This window comes from Amblyomma americanum, chromosome 10 (assembly GCF_052857255.1).
Source record: "Amblyomma americanum isolate KBUSLIRL-KWMA chromosome 10, ASM5285725v1, whole genome shotgun sequence".
Classification (NCBI taxonomy): Eukaryota; Metazoa; Arthropoda; class Arachnida; order Ixodida; family Ixodidae; genus Amblyomma; species Amblyomma americanum.
This window is the reverse complement of record NC_135506.1, coordinates 5,889,718-5,915,425: the sequence shown is the minus strand read 5'-3', so window position 1 is coordinate 5,915,425 and position 25,708 is coordinate 5,889,718. Positions and strand designations below refer to the sequence as shown.

Here is a 25,708-nt window from a genome sequence, read left to right as displayed (position 1 = left end):
TTCCTTTTGCTGATAGCCAGAAAAGGAAGTTGGCGTGTCGAGCACTTAGGGCACTGTGGAAGGGTTTGTGAAGTTGACGCGGAAGAGGGTTGTTGAAGCACGCGAACAATCTCGGGGTCTTCACTCGCTAACGGTAGCACAACAAGCCTACAAGGCCGCATTGTTCACAGTGCATTTGAATTTGCCCCTGACCTGTATAAAACAACAAAAAAGCACAACATACCTCTCCCGCCTGAGTTTTACTGCATTTTTATCCACTTCAAGGCGGCTGCATAGGTGATATGAAGGAAGATCACAAAACCTCCCAGCCATTTTCTACCTGTTTTAGAAGTATCTATCAGGTAAAAGTCTATCAGATGTGTTAAAAAACGAAGCGAACGTTAAAGCAGTCTCAGCAGTCGCGCCCCTTCACTAATGATTGCCCAAAGCCTGAGGGCAAGATAGGCATGCGCAAAACTGCTCACAACTGGCGTTGCTGGGAGGCATCCGAAAATGGCTGCCGGATAAAAAAGTCCCAACCTTTACAAAACTTTCTTTAGACAGTCTATAGACTGTTCAAAGATTTTTGTTTGTAAAGTCTATGGACTCTCTACAGACAAACCCTAGAGAACAGTCTATAGGCAATACAAATCCGATAGGCAGTCTATTGACATTCTATAGATTTATGCCACACTTTTAGTAGACTCTTGTCTATATACAGTTTATAGACAGAATATCCAACAATAAATATCCATCAGAAGGCAATAGAGTCTATAAGAAGTCTATAGACTGAATATCCAAAAAGAAATAACTATAGGAAGGCAATAAAGTCTATAAGAAATCTATAGACTGTCTATACACCATTTTTGGTTTGGTGTATGTGGGTCCCAAAGCGACTCAGGCTATGAGAGACGCGGTAGTGAAGGGCTCCGGAAATTTCGACCACCTGGGGTTCTTTAACGTGCACTGACATCGCACTGTACACGAGCCTCTAGAATTTCGCCTCCATCGAAATTCGACCGGCGCGGCAGGGATCGAACCCGCGTCTTTCAGGCCAGCAGCCGATTGCCATAACCACTCAGCCACCGTGGTGGCCTATGCACCATTTTTTTAACGAACAGCAACTACTGTACATGTACCTGGTCCTGGAGAAGCGTAGAACTGTCAGACAATAAAATAATCACGTGGCGCTCTGAGCCTCCGAAGTGTTCACTCCTCGAACTTTTCATTGATTCCACGCAACGAGTGTACAAACAGCATACGACGAAGAACAGACATTTCCCGAAGATGTGTCTTTTTCATTCTATAACTCGGCTGCAACAGCAGCTGAGTAAGTTCTTTTTCAAAATGCCGGTCGGTAAGCTAATCCCAGCTAGCAGCGACTGAACTAAAAGACCTTCGCTTGGAGGCCCACATTTCAGAATTTTTGGGGCGCGGCTGTCTTCCATGTGCTGTGTCAGGTGGCAGAAAATTTTCAAGGGTGGCACGCTGGGAAGGAAAAGAAGTCTACACGCATTCAGGGGCGGAGCATACGCAAATGTGTCGTTCCGCAAAATATTTCGGCCGCATAACGATGCGCCCGGGCACTTTCGCTGTAATTTCGCTCGGTCAGCGGGCGCCATCTATTGCAGCTTCTTGTAACTAGACGCTCCTCGCAAATTCCAGGAAATCGAGAACACTTGTGTTTCCCTTTACATTCAATGCTCAAAGTTGGCAGTTGTGTTAGAAATATGCCTTAAAAATAAAATATTGGCAATGTGCTATGTTTTAAGAGAAAACAAATATCTGCAAGCGGAGGCTTTACTGAGCTGCCTAATAAGTGGGTACGTTTAGTGGATGCGTTTACCGGGTCACCGTGTGCCTGCTGCGCATGCGCAGAGGTCCCGCCCGACCGCGCACCTGCCAGTGTGCAACGGTAATCCGGTAGCATACGTTTCCGATAGTATGTCTCCGCATTTCTAAATCTGTCTACCAAGCTTTAGGCAATGCAAGGTTTTTCTAAGCAACGAGCACAATAAATGTTGCACTATGCGTGAGTCGCTGGCCAAACGCACTCGTCATTGTCGTAATCATCATCATCAGGGCACCTAGCATTCAGCGAAAAATGCGCCTGAGAAGAAAAAATGCAGAACAGAAATGTAACAGGTATTCTATACCAGGCACGGCGTGCAGTAACGCGACCGTGAAGGAACTCAGCGCAGCGTACATCTCCTGCGTAGTAAGCCCTGCTTCTCGAGAGAGTTTGTCTTGCGTGTTCGGGTTCAAAACAACCGCGCTGAGTCCTTTCGTGCCCCTGCGTGTTCTGCGCTTGCTCGTTTTCGGCAGGCGTGTTCTTACATCTTTGCGGCTCCGCATTACAAGACCGTCTCGCGTGCCAGTCGTCCCCTATACATATGCACCATGCCTGCCTGCACGGACACGATCGAACACCCTGGTTCAGTGTACTACATGCACGTCGCTTCAGCGCGTTTGTCCGGGTGGCGACAAGCAGACGCGGAAACGGCCTCTCGGTGTACGCAGTGTACATGCGTCCTGCGTAGCTCCCGTTTCGCCGAGTAGGTCATTGAAACTTAGGCCAGCCATTCGTTTCAGTGATCGATGCAGCCTCCGTTTCGCGGCGTAGTAATTGGTCGTTCCCTCCGTGGCGAACATTCCGCCCGACGGACCCTCTTATTCGAACACCGGGCGTCGCCGAAAAATAAAAAGTCAAGAAATCCCCTTCTGTCTTCTGCTGCCTCTCGCCGCTGGCTTCCTCGTTTATTTAAAGTGTTCAACGCGCGGGCCACCCAATTATTAGGCGATCTTCGATCAGCTTCAACGCGACAAGCGCTCTTCGGGGCAGTCTTTGGCCCTTGATATTCAAGCGTGTCTTTGGCAATTTCCTTTTCTTGTTTGTTTTGATTCCTGTTTTCCTCACCCCGTGTCACTGGTATCGCTTTAGGGTCAGTCCGAAGACCCTTGTCGTTAGCTCCATGCCCTGTCGCAGCTTGAAGCCGAACTTCATCATCGCTTTATTTCTCAATTTATCTAGCAACGGCGGCACACCTGCACATTCTTCGGTCGTATATGCGTGTGTGTCGTGGGTAATTGGCCGTTTTTCCTAGATCAATCGCAGCCCCATTTGCGCATAGTTTTGTGCGTCCACTTTAAATCGGCGCCCCCTGTACGACGGAGCTTCTGCAGACGGCCAGGAAATGCCGCAAGGCGTTCTGTGTCGTCCCAGTGGATAGCTGTCATAGAACTTGCTCGGCTGCTATAGATGGACTGATCGGAGTGCGCGGTCATTCCAGTCATTCCACGAGAGAACTCTCCTGCAAGAGATTAACTAATCCTTGTCATTAGGATCGAGAAGGCTTGTTTGGTTATAGTTTATGATGGTCATCCTTCAAAGCTGTCGATTGAGATTGTTGCTTGAGCACTCCATATATGTACTAGTATTGGTATACGTCGTTAATTTAAAGACCTCACCTGGCTGGACAGCTCGGTTCCGGCAGTCTATAAGCAATGTAATGTTTAAAAATTAAGAATAACGCAGCTCTATAAAGCAGCGCAAACAAGGAGTAATGGAGATCGTTGAGGGAGGCCTCTTCCATGCAGTGCACTTACTTCGGCTGATGATGAGGATGATGACGCTAATGAGAACAGCCTGAAAGCACTAATAAGACATAGACAGTGATGGAGGTGCCAGAGAGAGAGACTGTTCAGGACGTCATATTATTAGACATGATGATCGTGTATCATATTTGCCAAAAGTTACCAGGCTGCATGGTTTGCTTCTAATTGGTACTATTAGTAAGGCCCTTGAGGCTTTCCTACAGATCAAAAGGTCTTGAAAGGTGGGGGCGAATGTTCTTCTTACCTCGCAGAGATGCTTGAGATATGACATAAACGACGCAAAATGCGACTGAGTAGCAAGCCATGCATGTAGTCTGGTTACTTTGAGCATAGTCCTTAATCTTTTTATCAACGACAGCACACCGTATACTTGCCGTTCAGACGCGATTCTTGAGCTTCATTTCCAAATGCACGTCCTCGTTTCGCACCTAATTTTTTTACAGATATATTACACGCATGTTCTGTTCAATGGCCAGCTTGGTTTGGCTGGTACTTCAGAAGGGCGGAGAACTACATGAAAGAGTGAAATGTCTTCGCTCGAGCGATGACAGAATGCGAAGTAATGTCAGCGAACGCAGGAGGGCAGACATAGTTTATGAATTGCAATTTTAGTGTCTTTGATTAGCGAAATTCTGGCATGGTGGTACGAAGGGGCGTTCCGTAGTCGCACTGCTGCCAGGAGGGCCTTCTGCAAAAGAACGAAGTGAGGCGAACGAAAACACTGTGCAGAAAGCGTGGCGAGCACCGGACAGAATCATAATGCAGACACTTGGGTTTGCGCTACCTAAAGCAGTGTTTCGTGCACAGTGGCAAAGTATGCTTTTTCATCGGTGCTCTTCCATTTTCCATGCCTGCAGCAATTCTGGACAAAAACGTTTTTGAACGGGAAAACGATTATGAACGCACTTTTTTCATATAATGTAAGATTTCACTATAACAGTCAAAATATCTGCAGACCATCTGACGGCAGTCTTGTAGTTTTATTTTTTTCTTTTCACGTTTTTGCTATCGTCAAAGCGTTCCCCATTGGTTTTCTATGGGAGGCTTAACTGTTCGATGCGATCGCTGGAAACACTTTAAAAGAAAGATTTTGCTACATATCAGAATAACGGATCATTACCTTCAATATTTCCATAACAGTGTTTTACAATTTTCCAGTTTTCAAAAATTTTCGCCCGAGAAAGCTGTACTTGCGGGAGAAAGCATTGTTGTGATCGGAGGCCCCGACAGCGGGAACAGACGAGCCCGGCAGGCGCCATCGAACTATGTTTGACCCAAGGGGCTGTCGTCCTGAGAAGAGGATTAGGAACGGCTCCTGGCGACGGTGAGCTGTGACGAAAGGCCTCTCATCCCTTCGTCCGGAGTATGGAATGCGGTATTGCTCCTGAACTGCGCCCTCACGTGGACCGGCAGAAAGACCCGAACAAAGGCGCCGGACCCGCCTCGCTCGCTTGCACTTGCGCGGCCAGACAAAGCGGGGGCGGACACGGCTGATTCATCTTACCCTCTGGAATGCCCGGGGCCGTCAGGACGCATCTTTCCACGGAGGAGATCACCGCCTACAAAGCCAACGACCTTATGCACATGGTCAACCCGTCGGAAACCACATTCCAGGACGCCTCTTTCCACGGAGGGCATCACCGCCTGCTAAGCCAACGACCTTATGCATCTGGTCAACCGGTCGGAAACAGCATTCCAGGACCTCAAGGCGCCAGGATTCCTTATCGCCTGTGCACGTGTTTGTGGGGGCGGAGCGGTCACGGGGTTAGGGAAGAGACTATGAAGAGTGTGTCTGCCCATTGGACGCTTGATCAGCCACCGGTTTCCCTAGCTAGGTGCCTAGGAAATATCCACTGTATTTAAGCCACGATTTGGCTGGTTTCACGGCACTTCATCTCTGACTTTCGGTCTCCCTGCTTCTCTGGTAAATATTTAAATAAACCTTCAAGTTTTCCAACCCTCCTGAAGGCTTCCCTCCGTCGTCTGCAGAGTTCATCGTCATGCCGTGAAGACCTCGTTCCCGATACCCAAGCATATCAGCATCGACCGACACACACTGTTTTTTTTTTTTCGAATCGCATACTACTTTTTCCCTAGGTTTTGTATATATTTGATGTAATTTCCGCACCTTCCTCGCCCAAGACACTGTATTCCCAACTGCGTCAAGTACTTTGCACTTGCATAAGCTAGGCTGTCTATCAACATGAACTCCACATCACAAGTGATCGATACGATTTCCTTTATTAACTGCTATTAGATAAAGTCTGCGGTGCACAGCAGTATTTCATTCAAGTCATCGCAGGTTCAACGCGACCACAAGCTGACGACAATGTATCGGCCTAACGCGTAAGTATGGAAGCCGTGCATACTGATGCAGAGTCTTCTTTAAACATTGAGCCCAAAATCATGTCCTGGCCTTAAATGTATATGAATATTTTCTTTATCCGCTAGACTGAGTGGACCGAGTTTTTAAATTTCTAATCTCTCGTCATATTAACTCATTAAATTCGGCTTTACTGACAACAAGAAACTGTTCAATAACTCTCACTGTAAAGCTAAATCTAAGGTTCAGTGACAGCCACCGGCCCAGTGAAGCACCATCTTGTGAGTGTCGCACCAACGTTTACATCATTGCCACTTCCAACCAAAAACGCGGAAAGGAATTCAGAACTTTTCTCTGAGGAAGATGCCAAAGTGGACTTTCAACGTGCAGGCTTAAACCGGCACTTAGTGGCCAATAAAAAAGGGAATTCCGTTCCCTACGTAGGACTGGGTTGTGGGGTTGTAATGTCCCGAAGCGGCTCAGACTATGAGTGACACCTTAGTTAACGGATTCTGATTAATTTAGACCTCCTGGGGTTCTTTAACGTGCACTGACATCGAACAGCTCATGGGCGTTTTTGTATTTTGCCTCCATCGAAATACGGCCACCGCGGCCGGGATCGAACCCGTGACGTTGGGATCAGCATCTAAACTGCCAAGTCACTGAGCCACCATCCCGGCTGGCTGTTCCCTACGTAAGATGCTTTGTGTTGGTGCATATTGGAACGTTTCCGATTGCCGCCAAACGAGAACGGCAGTATGCTCGCCGCCAACGCGTAGCAGATGATGGCGAGTGTGGTTTCATGGGGATAAATTCGTGCGCTGTAGTGATGTAGTAGCATAACGAGAAATGAATTAAGCGTTATACTATCCCACCTCTTGTATATGCTCCTGCGGGGGCGTTTATTTATAAGAATTAATAAACATAATACAAAATCTCTCCACAAATACTGTGAGGTAAACCTGTGCAGTTGCTTACATGTACCTCAGGCATATGTAATGTATATCGGGACATTTGACGAGATAACCGCGACAACTCAACTCACTTATTAAGCATATTTCTCCTTCTTCGGGCCTATCTTTATGTGTTCCTTCATCCTACCCTCAAGTGGACGCTTTGGTCTCGAAGTGTTGCACCAACTAGGCCGACAACACATTCCACTTAACTCACGCCTGGGCAAATACACGGAGGGGCCAAAAATACGAAATGCCGCAGAGAATTCCGCATTGTACACATTGTGTACACACGCACGCACGCACACACAAACGAAAAAAACAAACAAAAAGGATGAGTCACAGGCTCGTTTCCTTTGCGCACTAGCAACAAAAACAACGATCCGCTCCCACATCTTTTTCTCGTATATCATGCTCTTTGGTCGGCTTTTCTACGACGGCTATCCCACGGCTTCCAGCTCTGCACAAAGATACTACAGCATGCAAAGCCAGGCAGGTGCAGGGAGCGCGCTTTTGCGAGCGACGGATGCCTGCATTATTTCTCAACTCAAGGGAATAGCTAAGTTCAAACGACAAGAAAGCAAGCGACCGAGCCGATGCACACACGAGCCAGTGAATCGGCGCGTCGGTACGGAGGGAAGCATCGGAGGACTCGGCCGGGGGGTGCTCCCCGCCAAGAAGAGAATGTCACAGTCGCGGCTCCTCTCTCAACTGACTGCGCTGACCGCAGAAGAGAAGAAGCCCTCTCCTGGCGGTGTCCTCCCGGTTTGGCTTTCGTACTTGACAGCGCAAAAAAAACGAGGACAAAAGCGAACGAGGAGACACAACACAAGCTCTTTGGTATATCTCCCCCAAATACAGACACAAAGTGCTCGTTCATCACTCTGTGCGGGAACGGGAGGATTATCGTCCTGACCCCCATACCGTCACTAATCCCTACGCTAATCTACGTTTTTTTTTTCTCCGGCATCTCCTCACCCCCACCTCTTGCTCCCACTCGTCTGCTATTTCAACTCATTGGACTCTGTCCCCACTCCCCAGCTTTTGACATTCTTCTTGTTGGCTCTCTTGACCGAAGCCGGTTGTCTAGCGCATGCACTGCTCAAGAGGAACTGGGCAGTCAATCCTTGCGAATGCTGAAAAAATAAATCTAAAAGAAGAAAATTGACGAAAATCGCCGTCAAGCTGACGCCCCAGTCAGTCGTCGCTCATGGCCCTCTGGGCGAACATTCCGATGCGACGTCATGTTCTGATCCGGGGGCTTTAGGCACAGTAGCCTCCAAACATGGATGTCTTCCCGGTTCTGGGAGAAAATGCGGCGTGAAAGAAAGGAGGGCTCAAAGCCCCAACGGTCGTGAAAGTTTAAAGAGAAGTGCTACTCTCCAAAAGGCAGTCTCTGCATGGATGCTGCAGCGAGAAAGCGTGACGGCTTAGGCTGTTCGGCTAAACGTTTGGTTGTCCATGTTCAAGGAAGGGGATTTCGACCTTGGTTTGTGGAATCGAATTTCGTTCGGTCGCCTTGACCCCGTTCAAACCTAGGTCTTGCTGCGTCCCGGATGTCATGTTCCTTTTGCCCAAGAAGCAGCGGAGAGCACCGGGATAGAGAGGCGGTTCTTGTGACTGGAATTGAGAAGAGCAAATTTGCCTGACGATGGAATAACTGGAAATGTTTTCTTTTTCCTCTCTTCACTTTATTGCTTGGCTCCGCCGCGCCAGGAGGCAGCGGCGACCCGTTATAAAGGGCTTGACCACCATCAACATCACCGTCAGCTGCTGCACTGGTGTGTTGAGTACAATGACCGAGAGAGTTGTATCCGCACATATGCTTCACAGTCAGAGTTTAAGCCCCAAGAAAGCAGGCCCAGTTGAGAGCTTTGTTGAGTTACCTTTGTTCTTAGAACGTCTTCATCTTCGGCTCCTTCATCCATTTTAGAGTATAGTCATAAGTACTGTTCTCTTTCATATTCATTTTCACTCCATGCGTAATAAAACAGGAAAGAAGATACCACTGCAGTTTGAAGATCTTCCGTAGCTCTCAACACAAAGGACGTGCACACAGGAACCTTGAGATACAAACACATGAGCGCAACTGGTGACGTAATCGCAAAACATTCGAGAATTCATACACTTCAGCCCTTTGTCTTGCTCTCTTGCTCGGAGCGGTTCTTTCACTTTTCTTTATTCGCCAAGTGCCGATGGTAATGAAACCGTGTGGCGCAAGGGCAGCTTTGACCAAAGAGCGCCGTGGCAAACGGTGTTTTTTCGTTTACACAAGGTGAGGTCCACCGTCAGAAACACATTATCCAAGCATTTCACGAAAGATAAGCCGAGCACAAAGCTAGCGGAGATTTTACCCATTGTATGACCGTTGGGCACCCAGTGGCGCTGGGGATCGAATCCCGCACCTCTGGCATGCAAGGCGGATGCTTGCAGACTATAAAACGCTGTCACCTCAAGACTAAAACGCTGAGCAAGGAGCAGTATCTGCGGGGCTAAATAAAGACAAAGAACTTAGCACGCTGTCGTTCTTCACTGCTTAGTGACTGCTGTGGGTAGCCGCACTCAAGTGCTTGTGTCTACAATGCTGCCATTATTCCCTAATCACCATCCTCCCGTGTGACTGGGGTAGTTGGCGACGACGACCCTCGCCGACCAGCTAAACATGTGGTCATTCCGTGGGAGGATGACCTCAAATGACGTCACGTCTTTCCTTAGTCTCTCTCTCTTTCCTGTGCTCACATCTTCTGTGTTGGGGGTCCCGCAAGATCTTCCAGCTTCAGTGTCGCAACAAACCGCTGGTATACATCACTGACCGAAGAATATAAGTAAAACACAGAACTGGAGGTGAAAGTTCCAACTTGAAAACGCAATTCTACTTCTACGGGTTCTTCGTAACCTCCACCGCTACACCTCCGCGAGGTTCCCAGCGCCCCCGCCGAGTGACTTACATTGCATGCGCCCTCACGAACCCCGACGGCGCAACAACAGTTCTCGGCCGTGTACACGCTGACCGCGCGGCGGCTTCCGAGAAAGCGGAGCCGGCCTCCCTCGGAATTACGGGTTCTCGCCACTTCTTCGGCCGGCGCTGCGTTACGCGCCCAAAGGACGTAATAATGGCGGCTGAAAAGGAAGGGCCCTCGTGGGAGAGTGAGGGCAAAGAATGCCGGACAAACTCCGTAAACGATGACGCACATCATCCCACCACGGCGCGATGCCTTCCTCCAAGACGACAACGCCTTCCTATCCGCCTCCTCCCCCTCTTTCCTCTGCCTGTTATCTTAGTTCTTTTTCTCCGCTGTCTTGGCGGGTTCCCGGAAAGCTCGGCCCTCGCTGGCTAAAATGCTTTTCTTATATACTACTGTCGCGATGTTGCAGTTTTTCTTCTTGTTTTTCACATTTACTTGGCTTTGGAAACCAGCCATAACGTCTGTGCTGCTGCTCTGCTGATACCGGGATTAAAAATCGGCGAGGTTGCTTAATTTTGGGCTTTTAAAGGAGCGATTCACGTGACGTGTGAATCAAACACGCGTTTGTTATGGCGAAAGGAAGAATACATCACGTAACGCTCGTTGCAAATGCGGCCACATGCGTTTTTTTTTCTTAAATTTTCTTTTTGTTTTGGTTTTTGAGAACGAAGATAGGGAAACTTTTGGAAACAGATGGTCGTCACATCTTTGGCGCGTGCTTGGAGGCGGCCTTGGAACTTCGCCTGGTGCCCTCCGCTTCTTTGCAAGGCATTCATTAGCTGAATGTTGCAGAAACATCGGAGCGCTTTCGATCTCTTGAGCGCGCGTCCCACTCAAGGATGCAATTGACAAACAAGTACATTACAATGGTTTCGCAATGTGACGCGGTAACTTCCTTGTATATTGCAGATGATCTTTGGTTGCACAACTACTGCGCCCGACAAAATGATGCGCACAGCTTAATCGTTCACTTCTTACGAAAAGGTTGTGACAAAACACTTCAGTTGCGCCTTTGCGCTTCTTATAACAAAGTTGCGGAGTCCATCTACACTCTCCTGCAATAATAATCTCGCCATGAATCAGCCAATCAAGATAATAGTGCTGGTCTCCATAGCGGAGTCAATGGGTCAACAAAACTTTGACGCAAGCTTTGTTCAGAGAAACGCATATGTTTTAGAGCTAAAAAGTTAACCCATCTCAAGATCGGGGTCAGTCATCTTATCATGACGATGACCTATTGTGCGCGGAAAATAAAGCAGCTGTTGTAATTTCCTCGCACAGCTGACTAAAAAGTATCGGTGTTTTTTGTGTGTGTGTCTTTGTTTCTCGCTCAAGACATATTGATGCAGATTTGCGGAGAAATCGTTGCGACGACGTCATGAGATGTAAACCCAGAACCACTTTCTAAGTCAATCGCCGTACGCGATTAACGACCCCGAAAGGCGGGTACCTTGTGGCTTCTCTACAAGAAGTCAAGCGACGATGTGACGTCACTGTGAGGGCGCTGCTTCCAACAGAGTTCTTTAGTCCTACCTACTACGAAATTGTCGTTCAAAACCTGGGCTCTGCCCCGCCGCCACTTTCTTAAAGTCAGCAGGAGGCGACAAAGACAAACAGCCCGGCTGCTAGCTATCAGTAACGAAATTTGAGTCTGCACCTAAGTGTTTTGAGCAACCGTAAACAGTTCATTATCTGCCCCGAGTGAGGAACAGTCGGTTAACTCAACAGCTTTGGACTGATCTATGCGATGGGTTTTAATGCCAGGGGCTTTTGGAACTGGCTGGCGTCTGACCTTCTGGACGACCAGTTCCACCCCGGTACTTGTGAGCGCTTAACCTGCCCCTCGTAAACAAAACCGTTTTCTCCCGCCCTTCGGAAGTGTTGCACTGCGTACGATCAAAGAGCTCTGGCTTCCACACGACAAAGCACGAGGATGTGGCCACGTGGCTTGATGACGTCACGGAGCTCTCGGTTCAAGCGCGCGTCGATACCGCTATGCGCTGCCCTGCAGTCTCTCTTTCAAGCGCGCTCACTCCACGTGACGCCAGCGTCTCTCGCTAGCGAAAAGCAGCCGCAGAGAAAGAGTGACGTATGCAGGGGAGAAGCGCAGTTGGCCCGAGGCGCCGTCATGGTCTCGTAGAAGTAGCCGTCGTCAGTCCCTTCCTGTTTTCACTCTGCCTCTAGACGGCCCAAGGCGGCACGTATCGTCCTTCTTGCCGGGGCAGCCCCTCGGTAGTAGTCGCCGCGGCCGCCGCCCGAGGGCGCAACGCGCAACAGCGTCAGCGCAGCGAAGAAGAACGGGAAGAAAAACGTTGGAAAACGCGGAAAAACAGAGCTTGTGTGCTGCTGTCGAGAGCGGAACGACAACAGAAGAGGGACCTGCCTCGGAGGGACGGCCAGTTTCGGTAGCAACGGAGGGAAAAACTCCGGGTTGTTGGCTCTTGCTTGCTCCTTGCTTGGCTCACTACTTCTTCCTCTTTCTGCTGGGCAAACGTGCTAATAGGTGCGGACGACACGCAGCGAGAAAGGAAGACCTGCTGGCGGCGGCGGCGGGCGTCATCACGAGATTCCTGGCGAAACTTGTGTCTCGCTCTCTCCCTCATTTCACGAGAGCAGAGTCTTCCGTACCTGTCCGGCCATCGGAGAAGGGAAGGGAAGGGGCAGGGAGGGGTGTCGAAACCTCCTTCTTCTTCTGGTCTTGGTCTGTTTCTTTCCTCTTGTTTTCTCTTTGCTTTTCGCTCACGAAAGTGGGCAACGCGGTGGGGAGAGGTAGGGGACGAGGAGGGGTCCACATACGCGCGTGCGCCGCCACCTTCCGCGCAGTGAGTCCCCGCGGTAAGCAAGCTGGCTGCAGTCCGAAGCCAAGCGACGATGAGAGGGAGGGCAAGAGATGGCGGTGGTGGGGGAAGGTTCAGGCGCGTCCAAAACCGCCCATTCCAGTTTGAAGGTCGGGATACCTGCCGCTTTGGTGGCGGCGGCTACAGCATCAGAAGCCCCGCTTACCTAGCCAAGCATCTGTCTCTCCCCCTCTCTCTGGCACAGCGAAAGAGCGAAGGCGGCATGGGTATCCTCTCCGCCCCTATCGGCCGGACCTCCTCTCCGGCCTAGCTTACCTGAGACAAAGAAGGATAAGAGCAAAGCGCAGTGGAGGTAGGGAGGGTTAGTAGGAGGCGAAGAATCTTTCGGGGCGAACTTGTAGCTTCCTGCTTTGAAACGTCCTTCCCTCGCCCCCTCTGGGCGATCGTTTTGCTTTGCTTGTTAGGGAGGGCGGAGGAGAGGGTGCCGGGTTGCCACTCCTTGTAGAGGACGGGATTCTCGACATCTTTTCTTTCTGGAAGCGTTATCCTTGTTTTTTGGTCTCTCACCCTCGGCGCTGGTTGCTGCTGCTGGTGCTTTCCTTGCCCTCGCGTGTCGACTACGGCGACCACCGCGCGCAGCCTGCGCGCGCGCGCGCGCGTTCGGCGGCAACGTGATTCCGCTCCTGGCTCCCTCCTCTCTTGCAAACTTCTTGCTTCCTCCTCCCCTCCCTCCTTCTCTCCTTCCTCCATAGCCTGGAGAGATAACCGATTCCCCTGCCTTCGGGTGAAAACGCCGGTGGCGCTGGACTGCGGCAAAGTAGCTGGTGCGGCGCTCGCGGCAACACTCGCGGAGAACGACCGTCCCGCGTGCGCGCACCTTCTTCGCGCCGGCGGCACTTTGGGGTGCCCCCTTTCTTTTTCCTTCTTTTCTTTCGGCCCCGTCTCCGTGGGTTTCTTCTTTCCATCACCTCACCCCCTCCCTGAGGCCACAGTCACCCTCCGCCCACCTGTTGTTGGCTCGCGCCCTCGGCTCCCCAGACAACGACCGCGTATACGGATCGACCACGCGAAAGTGTTTGTTTCACCCGTGCATCTGTGTGTGTGACTCCGTGCGTCTCATCAACCGCGTGCCGGCAGCGGCGTCTGACGTGCCGTTCACAGCCCCGAGAGTGGTTTTGCCGCAAGTTCACGTGGACGACTCACCACGGTGCGCCGGCGTCGACCGCGAAGAAGCCGCGTGCTCGGCCTGCCTGCGATCGGCGCTGACCGAGGCACACTGAAGCATCTACGGAATGCGCCGGTGCCTTTGAGGAGGAACGGCGACGAGGGCGAACCGTGGCCACCGGGACATTGGAGCGATCTGCGAGCGGAACCATGCGCTGGATGCGGGCAGGCAAGCCGGACTGACGTCTTCCCCGCCGTACGGTCTGGCAGCAATTCTGCCGACCACGTGTGCGAGGAGAAGGCGTCTGTCATCTCGCCGTCGGCTAGCGGGGAAGCCATGAAGCACGTGCTCGAGCGTCCGAAGCCTGCGCGCTGTTGATCGCGAACGCCGGGCGCCGAATGGTCGCCACCGGGGCCCACGGTCCAGGACTGACAAGGTGTGGTCTACGTGTGGATTGCCTGGAGCCAGAAGGTACTGAGACCTCCATACCACGCAGCAAGCTTGAACTGGATGCGAAGTCATTGCCCAGGACTGGGAACCTTCGCTTCAACTTGTTCTAGCGGCACGCTGCACGGCCTCAACTGAAAGGCAACTGCGCACCGGACAGACTCATCTGGAGAACGGATTCCTGCACCAGGAGAAGCAACGGTGAGCGTCCGCCCAGAAGACGTGATGGCTCAGCTGAGCCCCTTGGCCAGCACAGACAGTCCTCCACCACCGTCGAGGGCGAGCAGCAACGGCGCGGCGTCGCGGGATCGCGGTTCCGCGTCGCCGGTGTCCTCTCGCAAGAAGCGCAGGATGCACGACCCGGACTCGAGCGGCGACGACGACCTCAGCCCGACGTCGCTCGCCAAGAGGTTCATGTCCGACGCGGCGCAGTGCGCCACCTCGTCTTCGCCGGCCACGACGCCTTCCACGGACGTCGCGTCTTCCTTCGAGCTCATTGACGTCAGCGAGGTACGTTTCGAAAGTATCTCTCTCTCTCTCTCCCTCTCCTTTCGAACACCGAGGACGGGCTCCCCTTTGTTGCGTGCCGCCCATTCTCCTTCCTCTCGTGTGGTCGATCGCTTGCCCGCTGCGGATGTTGGCAACGACACCAGGAGAAACCACCGGTGAAGGTTGCTTCGCGAAAAAGAGACCGATCCGATCTCGGGAGTGCTACTACACCCGAGTGATGATGCAACGCGTCTATATGACTTTCCATTTCGATCATTTCTTTTCCCCCAGGCGAGCTTATTATGCCGCGCGGCCGGCGGATTATGGCCGATCGCTCTAAGGGGAGTCAATTCCTTGGTGCCGTGCTGTGGACTTGTTCGTTGGTCATTGCTTCTGCGAACGTTTCTGCGGTGAGAAGCTTGGTCTCATCTTTTGCACGACTGGCGAAAACGATGGAATGTGTGGCTGCTTACGGATTACGGTTGTTATTTCGCATTCTTCTAAGCTGGCTGTTGACGAAGCAAAGAGCCAAAATGCGCGCTTCTTGTGGACATGCTGAGTCTACACTCAATATCTGACTCACCAATCCCCTCTTACTGTGGTATCACATGGTCTGCAGCTTGTTCAAACTTCAGACTAAAGAGTAGACAATCTGCGAGATGCGATCTGATACGTTAATCGGATTAGGAATCACCTTCAGTCTTTTAAATTCGCGCTTGCTTTAGGTGTCTACCGCTAACGTAAATTGCATCACACCTTCTTTACTTCCGTCTATATATATATATATATATATATATATATATATATATATATATATATATATATATATATATATATATATATATATATATATATATATATATATATATCGTAATTTGAATTGGTAAGCTTATTTACTTGCATTTTCAGTGCCGCTTTCCTGGGCACTAATTGCAATGTGCCGAAATGCAGGCAATATACAGGATTGTCTTTGGTGACTCCAATGTGTGACGTATCTGCCTAGCATTTAAAACACGTTGCCGAAAGTGAATGAAACGCTGCCCGAGTAGACGAACGCTGTTGCGTATGGTTCCTGCTTGCTTGCTGACCGATGGCACTAATCCTTGATCCTAATCCCTCGGGACAGCTAGGTGGTCTATTCGCCGCAGTGGGTGCTCGATGATCGATGGTGCTATGAGCGTAGTTTGCAAATACGACTGGGCCGACTATGCGCACCTGTTTGTGGACCGTTCTATCGGGCAGTGGTTATGGACGGCCCAGTTGCTATGCGCTCTAGTCGTCTGCACGTGCCGGCTATTTGCATGCGCTGCAACTGCAATGGTGCCGCAATTGAACTCGTGATAACCAATCAAAAGACGGGAGCGGCTGGGGCTGGAATTAACTGCGGTCGCTGAGTGGCAATAGAATTTTAAGATCAGTCTTTAGTGCTTGTGTTTGTGAGCGAATTAGAGTTCAATGACCTCTGTTCATAGCTGTGATTTCTGCTGACATAGCAGTGAACAAGTGTCCAAACGCGATTAAAAGCATCTGGCATATCACATACCCTTATTAGCAGCAGCGCCGACAAATTCGTGTTTGGCACCCAAGAATCCTGGAATGGTAACGTCACGCGTAAACTTCATGTGCTTAGGCTGGTGGCAGGTGGCAATAATAATAATAATAATAATAATTGGTTTTTGGGGAAAGTAAATGGCGCAGTATCTGTCTCATATATCTTTGGACACCTGAACCGCGCCGTAAGGGAAGGGATAAAGGAGGGAGTGAAAGAAAGGAAGAATAGGTACCGTAGTGGAGGGCTCCGGAATAATTTCGACCGCCTGGGGATCTTTAACGTGCACTGACATCGCACAGCACACGGGCGCCTTAGCGTTTTTCCTCCATAACAGGTGGCAACTGATGAAATAGTTTTTGGTTTTTGGCATAGGCGCAAGGTGTAATCATCAGTTTCTGTAACTTTCTGTGCGTGATTACTCACATGGACTAACATGTTTTTGGGTGCAGGTGCAAAACCTCAGTCAAGAAGGCGGCTGGAGCTTTTCGATATCTGGCGAGTAGTCCCTTTCAGGAGCAGGGACACAGCACTATTTGAAGCAAAAAGAAATACGCTTTGCGATGTGCTCATTGCGGCTATATTAACAGCTCGAGCTACTGACTGCACAGTTTGGAGGATTTTCGAGTGGCTGAGTCAGGAATTAACGGTCTCGCTCTAAAGGATCGAGTGTGATGTGCGCCACGGAATGTTTGATTAAAAATACCTGTGACGCAGTGATGTTGATGACTGGTGAGCTTTAACTGTGACTCTTGTGATAAAGATAGTTCACTGGTGGTGCTACTACCGAGACAAGTGCAGACAAGCGTCTACTGCACAGAGCCTGATATACGTCCCGTGGTTGAAAATTAAAAAAAAGTGCTTTTTGAGGAAGGGAAATGGCGCAGCAATTGTCTCACATCTCGGTGGACACCCGAACCGCGCCGTCAGGGAAGGGAGGAATGTGTGTGTGAAACGTTGCGGAAGAGAGCATTTTATATATAGTTGCCCGGGGCCCTTGAGGTGTGACGAAAGCTGTCGCCCGAACCGCGCGACAAAGCTCGCGTGCAGCACTTTTGGCGCCATTTTCACAGGCAGCCCACTAGGTAGAAAAGACTGGTTCAAGCTGGTGGATACCTCAACAGCGCCGTTAGGGAAGGGATGATAAGGTTTGAAAAGGGTGTGGTGGATAGAGAGGAGATATACAGAGATGGTCATCCGACTGGTTTGAAAGGCATCGCACGCCTCTGCCTGCACACCTATTCCCAGCGCCTTGCCCGTGCTTTCTAACCTGTTGTCAGGCAAGCTTGTGCATTTCTAGAGGCAGAAGGCGCGCGTGCGTGTGTGTGTTTCACCGTTGTGTATATATACACAGCGCTGTGCCTCTAATACACGCACGATGCCGCGTAGGCTGCTTTGCATTCCCGTGTGCTCGTGTTCAGCAGCAGTATACACATACGCAGCCTTGTTCGAGAAAGACATTTCGCTACGCCCCTTTTCGAGGCACGGCCGCAGCGCTGGCAAGAAAATTGAACTGAACTGCAGGCACTTGCGCGGGGCGCCGTCGCCGCGATAATGGCATGCAGCGCCTGTTTTGCTTGCTGCGGCCGCGTAGCGCTTTGACGTCCGTGGACTAATCACTCCAATTAGGCGCGAGCTCCGACACCGATACGTTGTTGCGTGACGCGCGAGCATTAAGGGGAAGAAAAATGTCGCGCTCGGACGACGCGAGGTATGTAATCCCGCCTCATTTTGCGGTTGCCTTCTTGTTTCCTCCTCCCTAATTGGGTCCGCTCCTTGTCATGCCGGTGAATCGGGTGAGCTTAAGCTCGCGCGCTTTGCCTTACTTACTGAGCCTTTCTTTTTTAAATTTTTACTTGGAAATGGTCGTGCTCGATGAAAGGTTGTCTCGCGCTTTCGATTAGCTTACAGCGCTGAGCAACGTGTCTGAGCTCTAACGCCTGTCCACGTAAGGTTACTACACTGCGCAAGGTGGGAAATTATGAAAAGGTGTGAGAAAGAAAAGAACAAGACACCGCTGGCCTGTGAAATTCCTGGGGAGAAAATGAGAAGGGTGTGAAAACAAGCGTGTGTTTAGGCACTGCTATATAGCGCCTCAGTGATTCACGTTTAGGAAGGCAGTTAAGTGCAAGGCGACGAGTGTGAGCCTGAAGCAAGCAAAACAGATCTGGTGGATGGCAGGGGACTCCTGTACACCGCCAGCCGCCATAGTGTTGCGAGGTTTGAAACCTGAGAGCTCAAACAGAGGGTTACTCGAGGCCCAAAAGACGCTGCACAAAGGGTGGTGGGGAGGGGACAGCGCATCCCGCTTCTCTAACAGGTGTGGCCAAGGGCGCTGACAAAACTCCGTCATGCATTGGGACGGGGGAGATCATTGGATGTGCCGGACAAAATTGCCTCGCTCGAATAAACCGAAAGTTCGGATTAAGCGAGTGCTAAGCAACGAGGCTCCACTGTAGTTTGCCTGGCCGTTATGGCTGCACCAGTGTGGCATGGACACTGGGGTACGTTACTGGTTTCTTCTCCGGTTCTTCGAAGATTAGTGTACTGAAGACAATAAGCATGCTTTTCGAACCTTTGTCCACCTCAAGCAAGGTTTGCGATGTCTTACACATGACGTCCCGGGCGCCATAATCCACGGGAGTCGTCACGTGTAGCTTCCACCGAGCTTCCGTTTTACAGTTATATAGGTAAGCCTATTGGACACAAACTTTCGCAGTGCACCTGGCTCACCAGAATAGCACCCGCAGTGACGGTCTGATACGACGCGCTATATAGGATGCCGGGTCGAGCGCAATCGCATAGCGTTTATACGCGAACCATAAAGCTAAGATCCAGCCCTACGAGTCGAATCGACTTTCTTCCGTAGTTATCGCGTAACCACCGCTTGCGGCGTTCCATCCCAGCATGCAGAGCGCGTCAGTGTGTGACGCTCGCGCAGGAGACGGCGGACACGACGCCGCGCTGGAGGAGGAAGCGATCGCCCCTCGGTCGCTCGGCCGTATCGAATCATCGCCGTCCGCGCTACCCGAGTAAACAAGGAAAAAGAAATACGAAACCGTCATCGGGGCTTCGCTTTCAGCGTGCACTACTGCTACACCGGACACTGCGCCCATCCAACACCATGCTTAAAGGAAATTAACAGAGCAGCGAACAGGAGGAAGCAGAAGCGATGACATGCGCAGCGCCTGCGTGTGTTTTCGCTTCTATTTCCTTCTGTTCGTTGCGCTGTTAACTTCGTTAAAATACGGTGCACCAACCAGCATAAATATGTATGCATGTCATCCGACACCACCCAGGCCTTTGTGCAAAGGCTCCGAAAGCTGGCGCCGACGTCACGATGGGCGGGAGGTGTAACTGCGTGCGAGCTCCTTTCACGGCAGAACTTTAGGGTACACGTGAAGGCAGGCTTGCGCAGGCTGGATCGTCCTCATTCGATCCTCCTCTGCGACTACAAATTGATACGCGCCTCAAAAAGGGAGATCGTGCGGAGGCAGTCTTTACGTTATCCGTGGTATTGGTTCAACACACTGCATGTTCCTCACTTCGCTATCGGTGTATAGCAGCAGCCCAGTTGAAAACACCGGCCACTGTCGCGCACGAAACTTTCTCGTCTGCGCACTAGACCGACATGAGTTGTCAATTTCGTTCCGGTCATACGAGTCTCCAGGGGAGCTGTGTTGTTTGCGTCTTGTTCACAATGCCGTTTGCTTTGTTGTGAAGTCGAACCGACTAAACGCAACCGCAATTGCCATAGTCGTCATCAGTATAGCATTGAATTCTCACTGTCAGTGAATTTGTAGCACCCCAGAGCTTCGTCCTCAGATTGCTGCTCGACTGCGTCAGCTACGAAGATGCTGATTTTCACGTTGCGTGCGTCAGATTTTTTTTTTCTCTAATTACGGATATTGTCTTTTACTATACGTCTCCCGCCATAATTTCCTCATATTCTAGCGCTTCGTGTCGCTGGGCGGGTAGCTGTCCTAGATGTACCAGCAATTACGGATGTACCATACGCAGCTCCTCGTCTACCGATTTTCATGAAATCGCTGTTAATTTTTTGGTATCTGGTTAACCACCGTCCACCTGCCACCCCTTGGACGTCACGCTAGCTGATTCAAGGGGATTAACCATGACGTCATGAGAACCGGTAGAAGCCATTGGCTGGAGGGCATCGTTTGAAGGGAGTCTTCTGCTTCGTTATTGAATTGCTTCAGCCTTTTGTACCGTTTGCGAATTTAGAATTTACTGAACGAGTATATAAGTTGTAACTTGCCAGTGTACTCATCTGCGGAACAGAAACGTAGAGGCTAACGAAAAAATTTGAAATTAAGTCGAGGGTAGCACAGCGAGCTATGGAAAGGAAAATGATAGGAGCAGCGTTTAGAGACAGGAAAGGTGCAGAGTGCGCTGGGAACAAACGCGAGTTAATGATGTCCTAGCTGAGATCAAAAAGAGGAAATGGTCACAGGCAGAGCATGCATGTATTGCGGACAACGGGTATTATATGGTCGCTTAGGGTAACGGAGTGGATTCCAAGAAAGGGCAGACGCATCAGAGGGCGTCACAGTCATGGGGGCGGATGAGATTAGGAAGTTTGCGGGGATAGGATGGCTGAAGGTGGAGCAGGACAGCGTTAATTCGGGGTCAGTGAGATATTCCTTATAAAAATGCCCTATATACTGTCTATGGAAAAAAGTCTACTAAAAAGTGTATCGCCATAAATTTATAGATTGTCTATGCACTGTCTATATGATTTGTATTGCCTATAGACTGTTCTCTAGGGTTCGTCTGTAGACAGTCTATGGACTTTATAGACAGAAGTGTATGGACAGTCTACAGACTGTCTAAAGACGTTCTTGTAAGGGATGTCTGTTCTGCAGTGGGCGTACTATTTAAGCTGATGATGCCGAAACTAATCTCTCATTTGTACAGTTTTGTTAATGTTCACCGTGTTACGCAATATGCATTGCTTGCGAACACTATGTAATTATTGCGTGAAACGGCTGTTTATTTTTATTCTCGGTTTCGTTTGTTCACGACCTTGAGCCCGCTCCTGCTCTGAATCTGAAGGAAGCTGACGGTATTGATACGAAATAATAAATAAACAATGCTTACCTGCTTTTCATGTTAGCCTTTCGAGTTTCGCTGCATCATTCCAAACATAGTTCATGCCTGATGAGCGTGATGAGATGTGTCATGGCTACACACGATTCCTATTTTTGTCCGAATCTGTGCGCTGCTGTTCTTACAGCCGTTGATCACCACCAGGTCGCCCACGCAGCCGGCCTGGCGCGGGGTTCGTGCTTCACTGCAGTCTACTTACTGCACTGTACAAACACAGATGCCTGCGTGCCATTTGCCCCGATCGCCTGGCGGGCCTTTACTTCTTCAAACCGCGACGCGTGCGAGGCGGTGCCCGTCGATCCGTGCGCGCTGTGGCGGCAGGGCCCAGAAGGAGAGCGACCCGTTGCATTCCGTGACCAAGCGATTTGAGAGCAAACTGGTTCGGCGCTCACAAAGGGAAACATACTCGCGCGCGCACGCACACACGCCCCCTCTGGGAGTCCTGCGCCAAAGGAGCACGTGAAGTGGCTACGGATGCGGCTGTGGCTACAGAGACGGCAATGGCAATGCATGCACGGTGAACGACTTCGGCCCTGCTGTGTCGTGTAGGTGTCCAAGAAGAAGTACACTGCGAGACGCCGGTAACGCAACCTTCCTGTTGAGTACACGTTTAGGTACAAATGGCCGGCGTTCACGTCGAAATGGTGACCTTGGATCGTAAATTAGAGATTTTTTTTCCCCATTTAACCCTTTTGCCCCTTTGTAAACTTCACTGTTCTAACCAGAGTTAACTCCGTCTTACAATTATGCCACTTAACCGGCATCAGAAAAAAGCACCTCCGTCGTGTGGACTATCCACGTCTCCCTCGCGCACGTACTTCAGATCAGAAATCGTGGTAGATGGGGAAGATGAGGTGAAAGACAGCCTTTTGAGCCCCCTCCTGACAGATGGGGCTCATCCAAGGCTTCGTTATATCCTCGTTACTAAGTCCACCGGAGGGCAACGGCCCCTCTCCAAGGATTATCCACTTAGTCCTATCCTAAGCCCGCCTCGGCCATCCTACCCAGCAAGCATGCTGATCTCATCACACCTGTGACTACCTGCTGCCCTATGCTATGCATTTCCCTCAAGGGGGAGAGAAATGTATAACATGTACGTAGCTGTTTCCTGCATCTATGTTGCACACTTCTCTCCCCTATAGAAATAACTAGGCTGTCATAACACACCACCCGTTATCCCTTTTCAGCATTACATGCCCCCCCCCCCCCCCCCCCCCGGGCCAAATACATTTCCTAATCTCGATTTTTACTAAAATGTTATCAGATTGCGTTTGTTCTGCTGCTGACTTGTCTTCTGACGTCATCAATGTCGCCTCCTTTCCAAAGCTGGCTGTGCCGCCTTTGCTTTCAAACCTCTTTCGTTAGTCTCAATGTTACATGATCATGAACCGCTAATAGCCGCCTAAATATTCTCCGGCCGAGGAATATCGATAACAACCCTTCAGACGAGGCTAGTTGGTACCAGTACCTGATGTTATGGTTGCTCTGGCCGAAACGTAACATTCAAAAAGTAACGTCGAACTTAGGGCCAGTTGGTCGTGAAACAGCGCGCACGCACAAATATGAAGACGAAACACAAAAAGGCAGAACGCGACGAAACAGGAGCGCTGATATGAGCGCCCCTGTTTCGTCCTGTTCTATATGGCTTCGTGTTTCGCTTTTTTGTGCGCGCTGTTTGACGCTCAGCATTACAGACTGAAAGACGGCACGCTTTACCCATGTGTCTGTGTGTGGGCGTCGTCTTTTAGTCTCTTGAGTTCAAGCCAGCACAACCCCGGGCAAATATCGGTAAGCTGCTAGGTTCGTAACTGGAGCTACTTAATGTATATATATGGATGATATACCTGTTGTATCATCTGGCTAACTTTCTCATAGTCCAGGTGTGTCACTACATCAACTAGGTAGATATCCTCCCTTACTACTGCACTGAAAGATGAAATTGAAACTAAAGGGAAGTAATCTCCAGGTTAAGAGTTTTTAAAAAGGATATCTCATTCATCTTATGCATTATCTCGGCAGTCGCTGATGTATCCCTATGAAAGCGTGCCCAGGGGCAAGCGCATGTCAGGAAGAGATAGACCGTATGTATAGAGCGTCCACGGAGGCGGATAGCAGGTTTTATCTTGCAGAACTTACTTCCATTTAGCCCGGTCGCCTTCTTGGAGAAACCCGCTAAGCGGGCAGTGTTTCACCGTTGGCACGTAATCAACTCGAAAAGCGTTATCTCGCCAATCGGTGATGTATTGCAGAACAGTGTGCCGCAAGCAATCGTTAACGAGGAAAATAAGAGACCAGGCGTATTGGAGAAGTAGACTGCTTTAGGATACCAGATTAAATCTGTTTGAAACCGGTTAATAGAATTAGAGAGTTCGCTCACTAAAAACGTCTGGGGGGTGTGCGACGTTATAGAACCGTAAAGAACCCCACGTGGTCGAAATTAATCTCGAGCCCTTCACTACGGCGAGTCTCTCTCTTTCTGCTATCGCCCTCTTCCTCATTCTTTCCCCATAGCCCGGTATGGGTGTCCATCTGTAGGGGGAGGCAGTTAAAGCACTGTACTTTCCTGGCGGTATAGTCGGAGGCAAACTGAAGTTCTTAAGGGGCTCATTTGGTTTTCCTTGGTTTTCCTCGGAATCTACAAGCTTACCTTAGATTTATGACCTTGCCGCTCGGGTCCATTTTACTTTTTAAACATTTTCCTTCCTAAAATTTTCTTGGATATCCGTGGATGCTTAGTACATTTCGACAACTTTCTCCACTTCTTCTAAGGGTGTTGACTTTGGTGCATCGCTTACATGTCTTTGAACCGTCAGTTTGTAAAAGCGGCTGCATTTTCGAAAACTAAAATAAAAAAGCAACTCTCGTTAGCAGTGTTCTTTCTTCGGTTCGGCCAAGCGTCACGGGGCAGCGAACGACAGAAAAACTCGCCCATGGAAACGACCACGGCGCTGAGCGAGAGAAAAAGCAAAAGGAAGAAAATTGATGAAGGAGAGTGGCGCCGATTAAGCGGCGGGTCCATTTGCCGCCGCTTCTTTTTCCTTCTGTTTGACCAAGTCGTCGTCTTCGCGGCGCGTAGAAATGGTGGCGGCCGAGCCTTTGGGAAAAAACCGCTCGCAGCTACCACACGCGAGCGCGCGCCGACTTCCTGAGTGGATGATTTAGCGACGCCATGGTTCGCGTGGCTCGCGTGACTAGCGCCCTTGTATATTTTGATACGGCAAGCGACGCCCCGTGCTTTCTCCGCCGGCTTCCACTGCCTGTTCGCTCGTGGCGTTCGCCTTGCCTCTGCGTTGGTGTACACTTCTCTTGTTCTATAGAGACACAGGAAGAGAGGGGCGGGTGCTTCGTACCTGCAAGAGGCTACACACACTGTCATTCCATCGGAGCTATGCATCTGTGAACGCCCCGTCGAAAACGTGAAGCACGGTACGGCTTTGTACTTTGCCGGCAACTTTCATGAAAATTACCGTCACAACTTGCGTTGTTGTTGTTAGCGGCTATTTATTAATAAAATGAGAATTGAAGTAAAAGAACCCACTCCCCGATAGGGGTGCTACAAAAGCACTCCTATAAGGGTGTAGCACGTGTCCATACCAAAGGGTGTTTCATCAACACACCAAGGGCAGCGTACCAATCACACCCATAGTGGCGTAACAAGCTCAGTGACAAGGGGGTGTGGTTACGCCCCGTGATGAAGTTACAGTGATTTAGTTGTGCGCATATACGCACGTTATGTATTAAGACGGTTGAAATCGCCAGATTTACTCCTCTCAGTAAGATCTCGCGGGGAAATTATTCCTGCGAGTCCCGATTTACGCGCATGCGTGTGAAGTATATGAAAGGAAATACACGAAACACGGGGAGCAAACAGAGTTCCGCGTCGTTTCACGGGAATAACTCCGGGGGGTAAACACCCCGATAAACTCCGTCGCCCGCCGGCTGATGAACGCCGCTCCCGCAGAGGCGTGAAGGAAACGCCGAATGAGTCGCGCTTCGACGCGGGGCAACGCGGCGGCCACGCTCGGATCCCGCTTTGTGCACTAATGTGCGAGAGCCATTAGGCTTTCCTCACGGCTCGCTCTGGCCAGCACAACGAACCGAGGAATCAACAGAAAAAACTGCGTGGAGTGAGCATCTTTGCTGTTCTACTTTGTATCGCGCACCACGGCTCCTTCTTCTTCCCTCGATTCTAAATGGCGCTGGTGGCGAGGTGGCGAAGCGCACTGAACGTTACCCGCTCCTGTTGCTGCTTGTAAATAGCGTGCGCTGTACGCTTGGTTGCGTGGCTTTGGGAGGA

General features: G+C 50.4%; 1 protein-coding gene across 2 annotated transcripts in view; it reads left to right on the top strand.

Moving 5' to 3' along the window:
• Window positions 1–25,708, top strand: part of TfAP-2 (transcription factor AP-2) — a 181,944-nt gene that overhangs the window by 69,494 nt on the left and 86,742 nt on the right. Inside the window, exon 1 of one of the 2 annotated variants that reach the window (XM_077642023.1) lies at window positions 13,036–14,756. The exons of the other annotated variant lie outside the window; for it this stretch is intronic. Within the exon in view, the coding sequence (XP_077498149.1) occupies window positions 14,472–14,756 (285 nt within the window). The 5' untranslated portion in view covers window positions 13,036–14,471. Of the gene's footprint in view, window positions 1–13,035; window positions 14,757–25,708 lie in introns of those variants that run through there. 2 annotated transcript variants of the gene reach the window in all.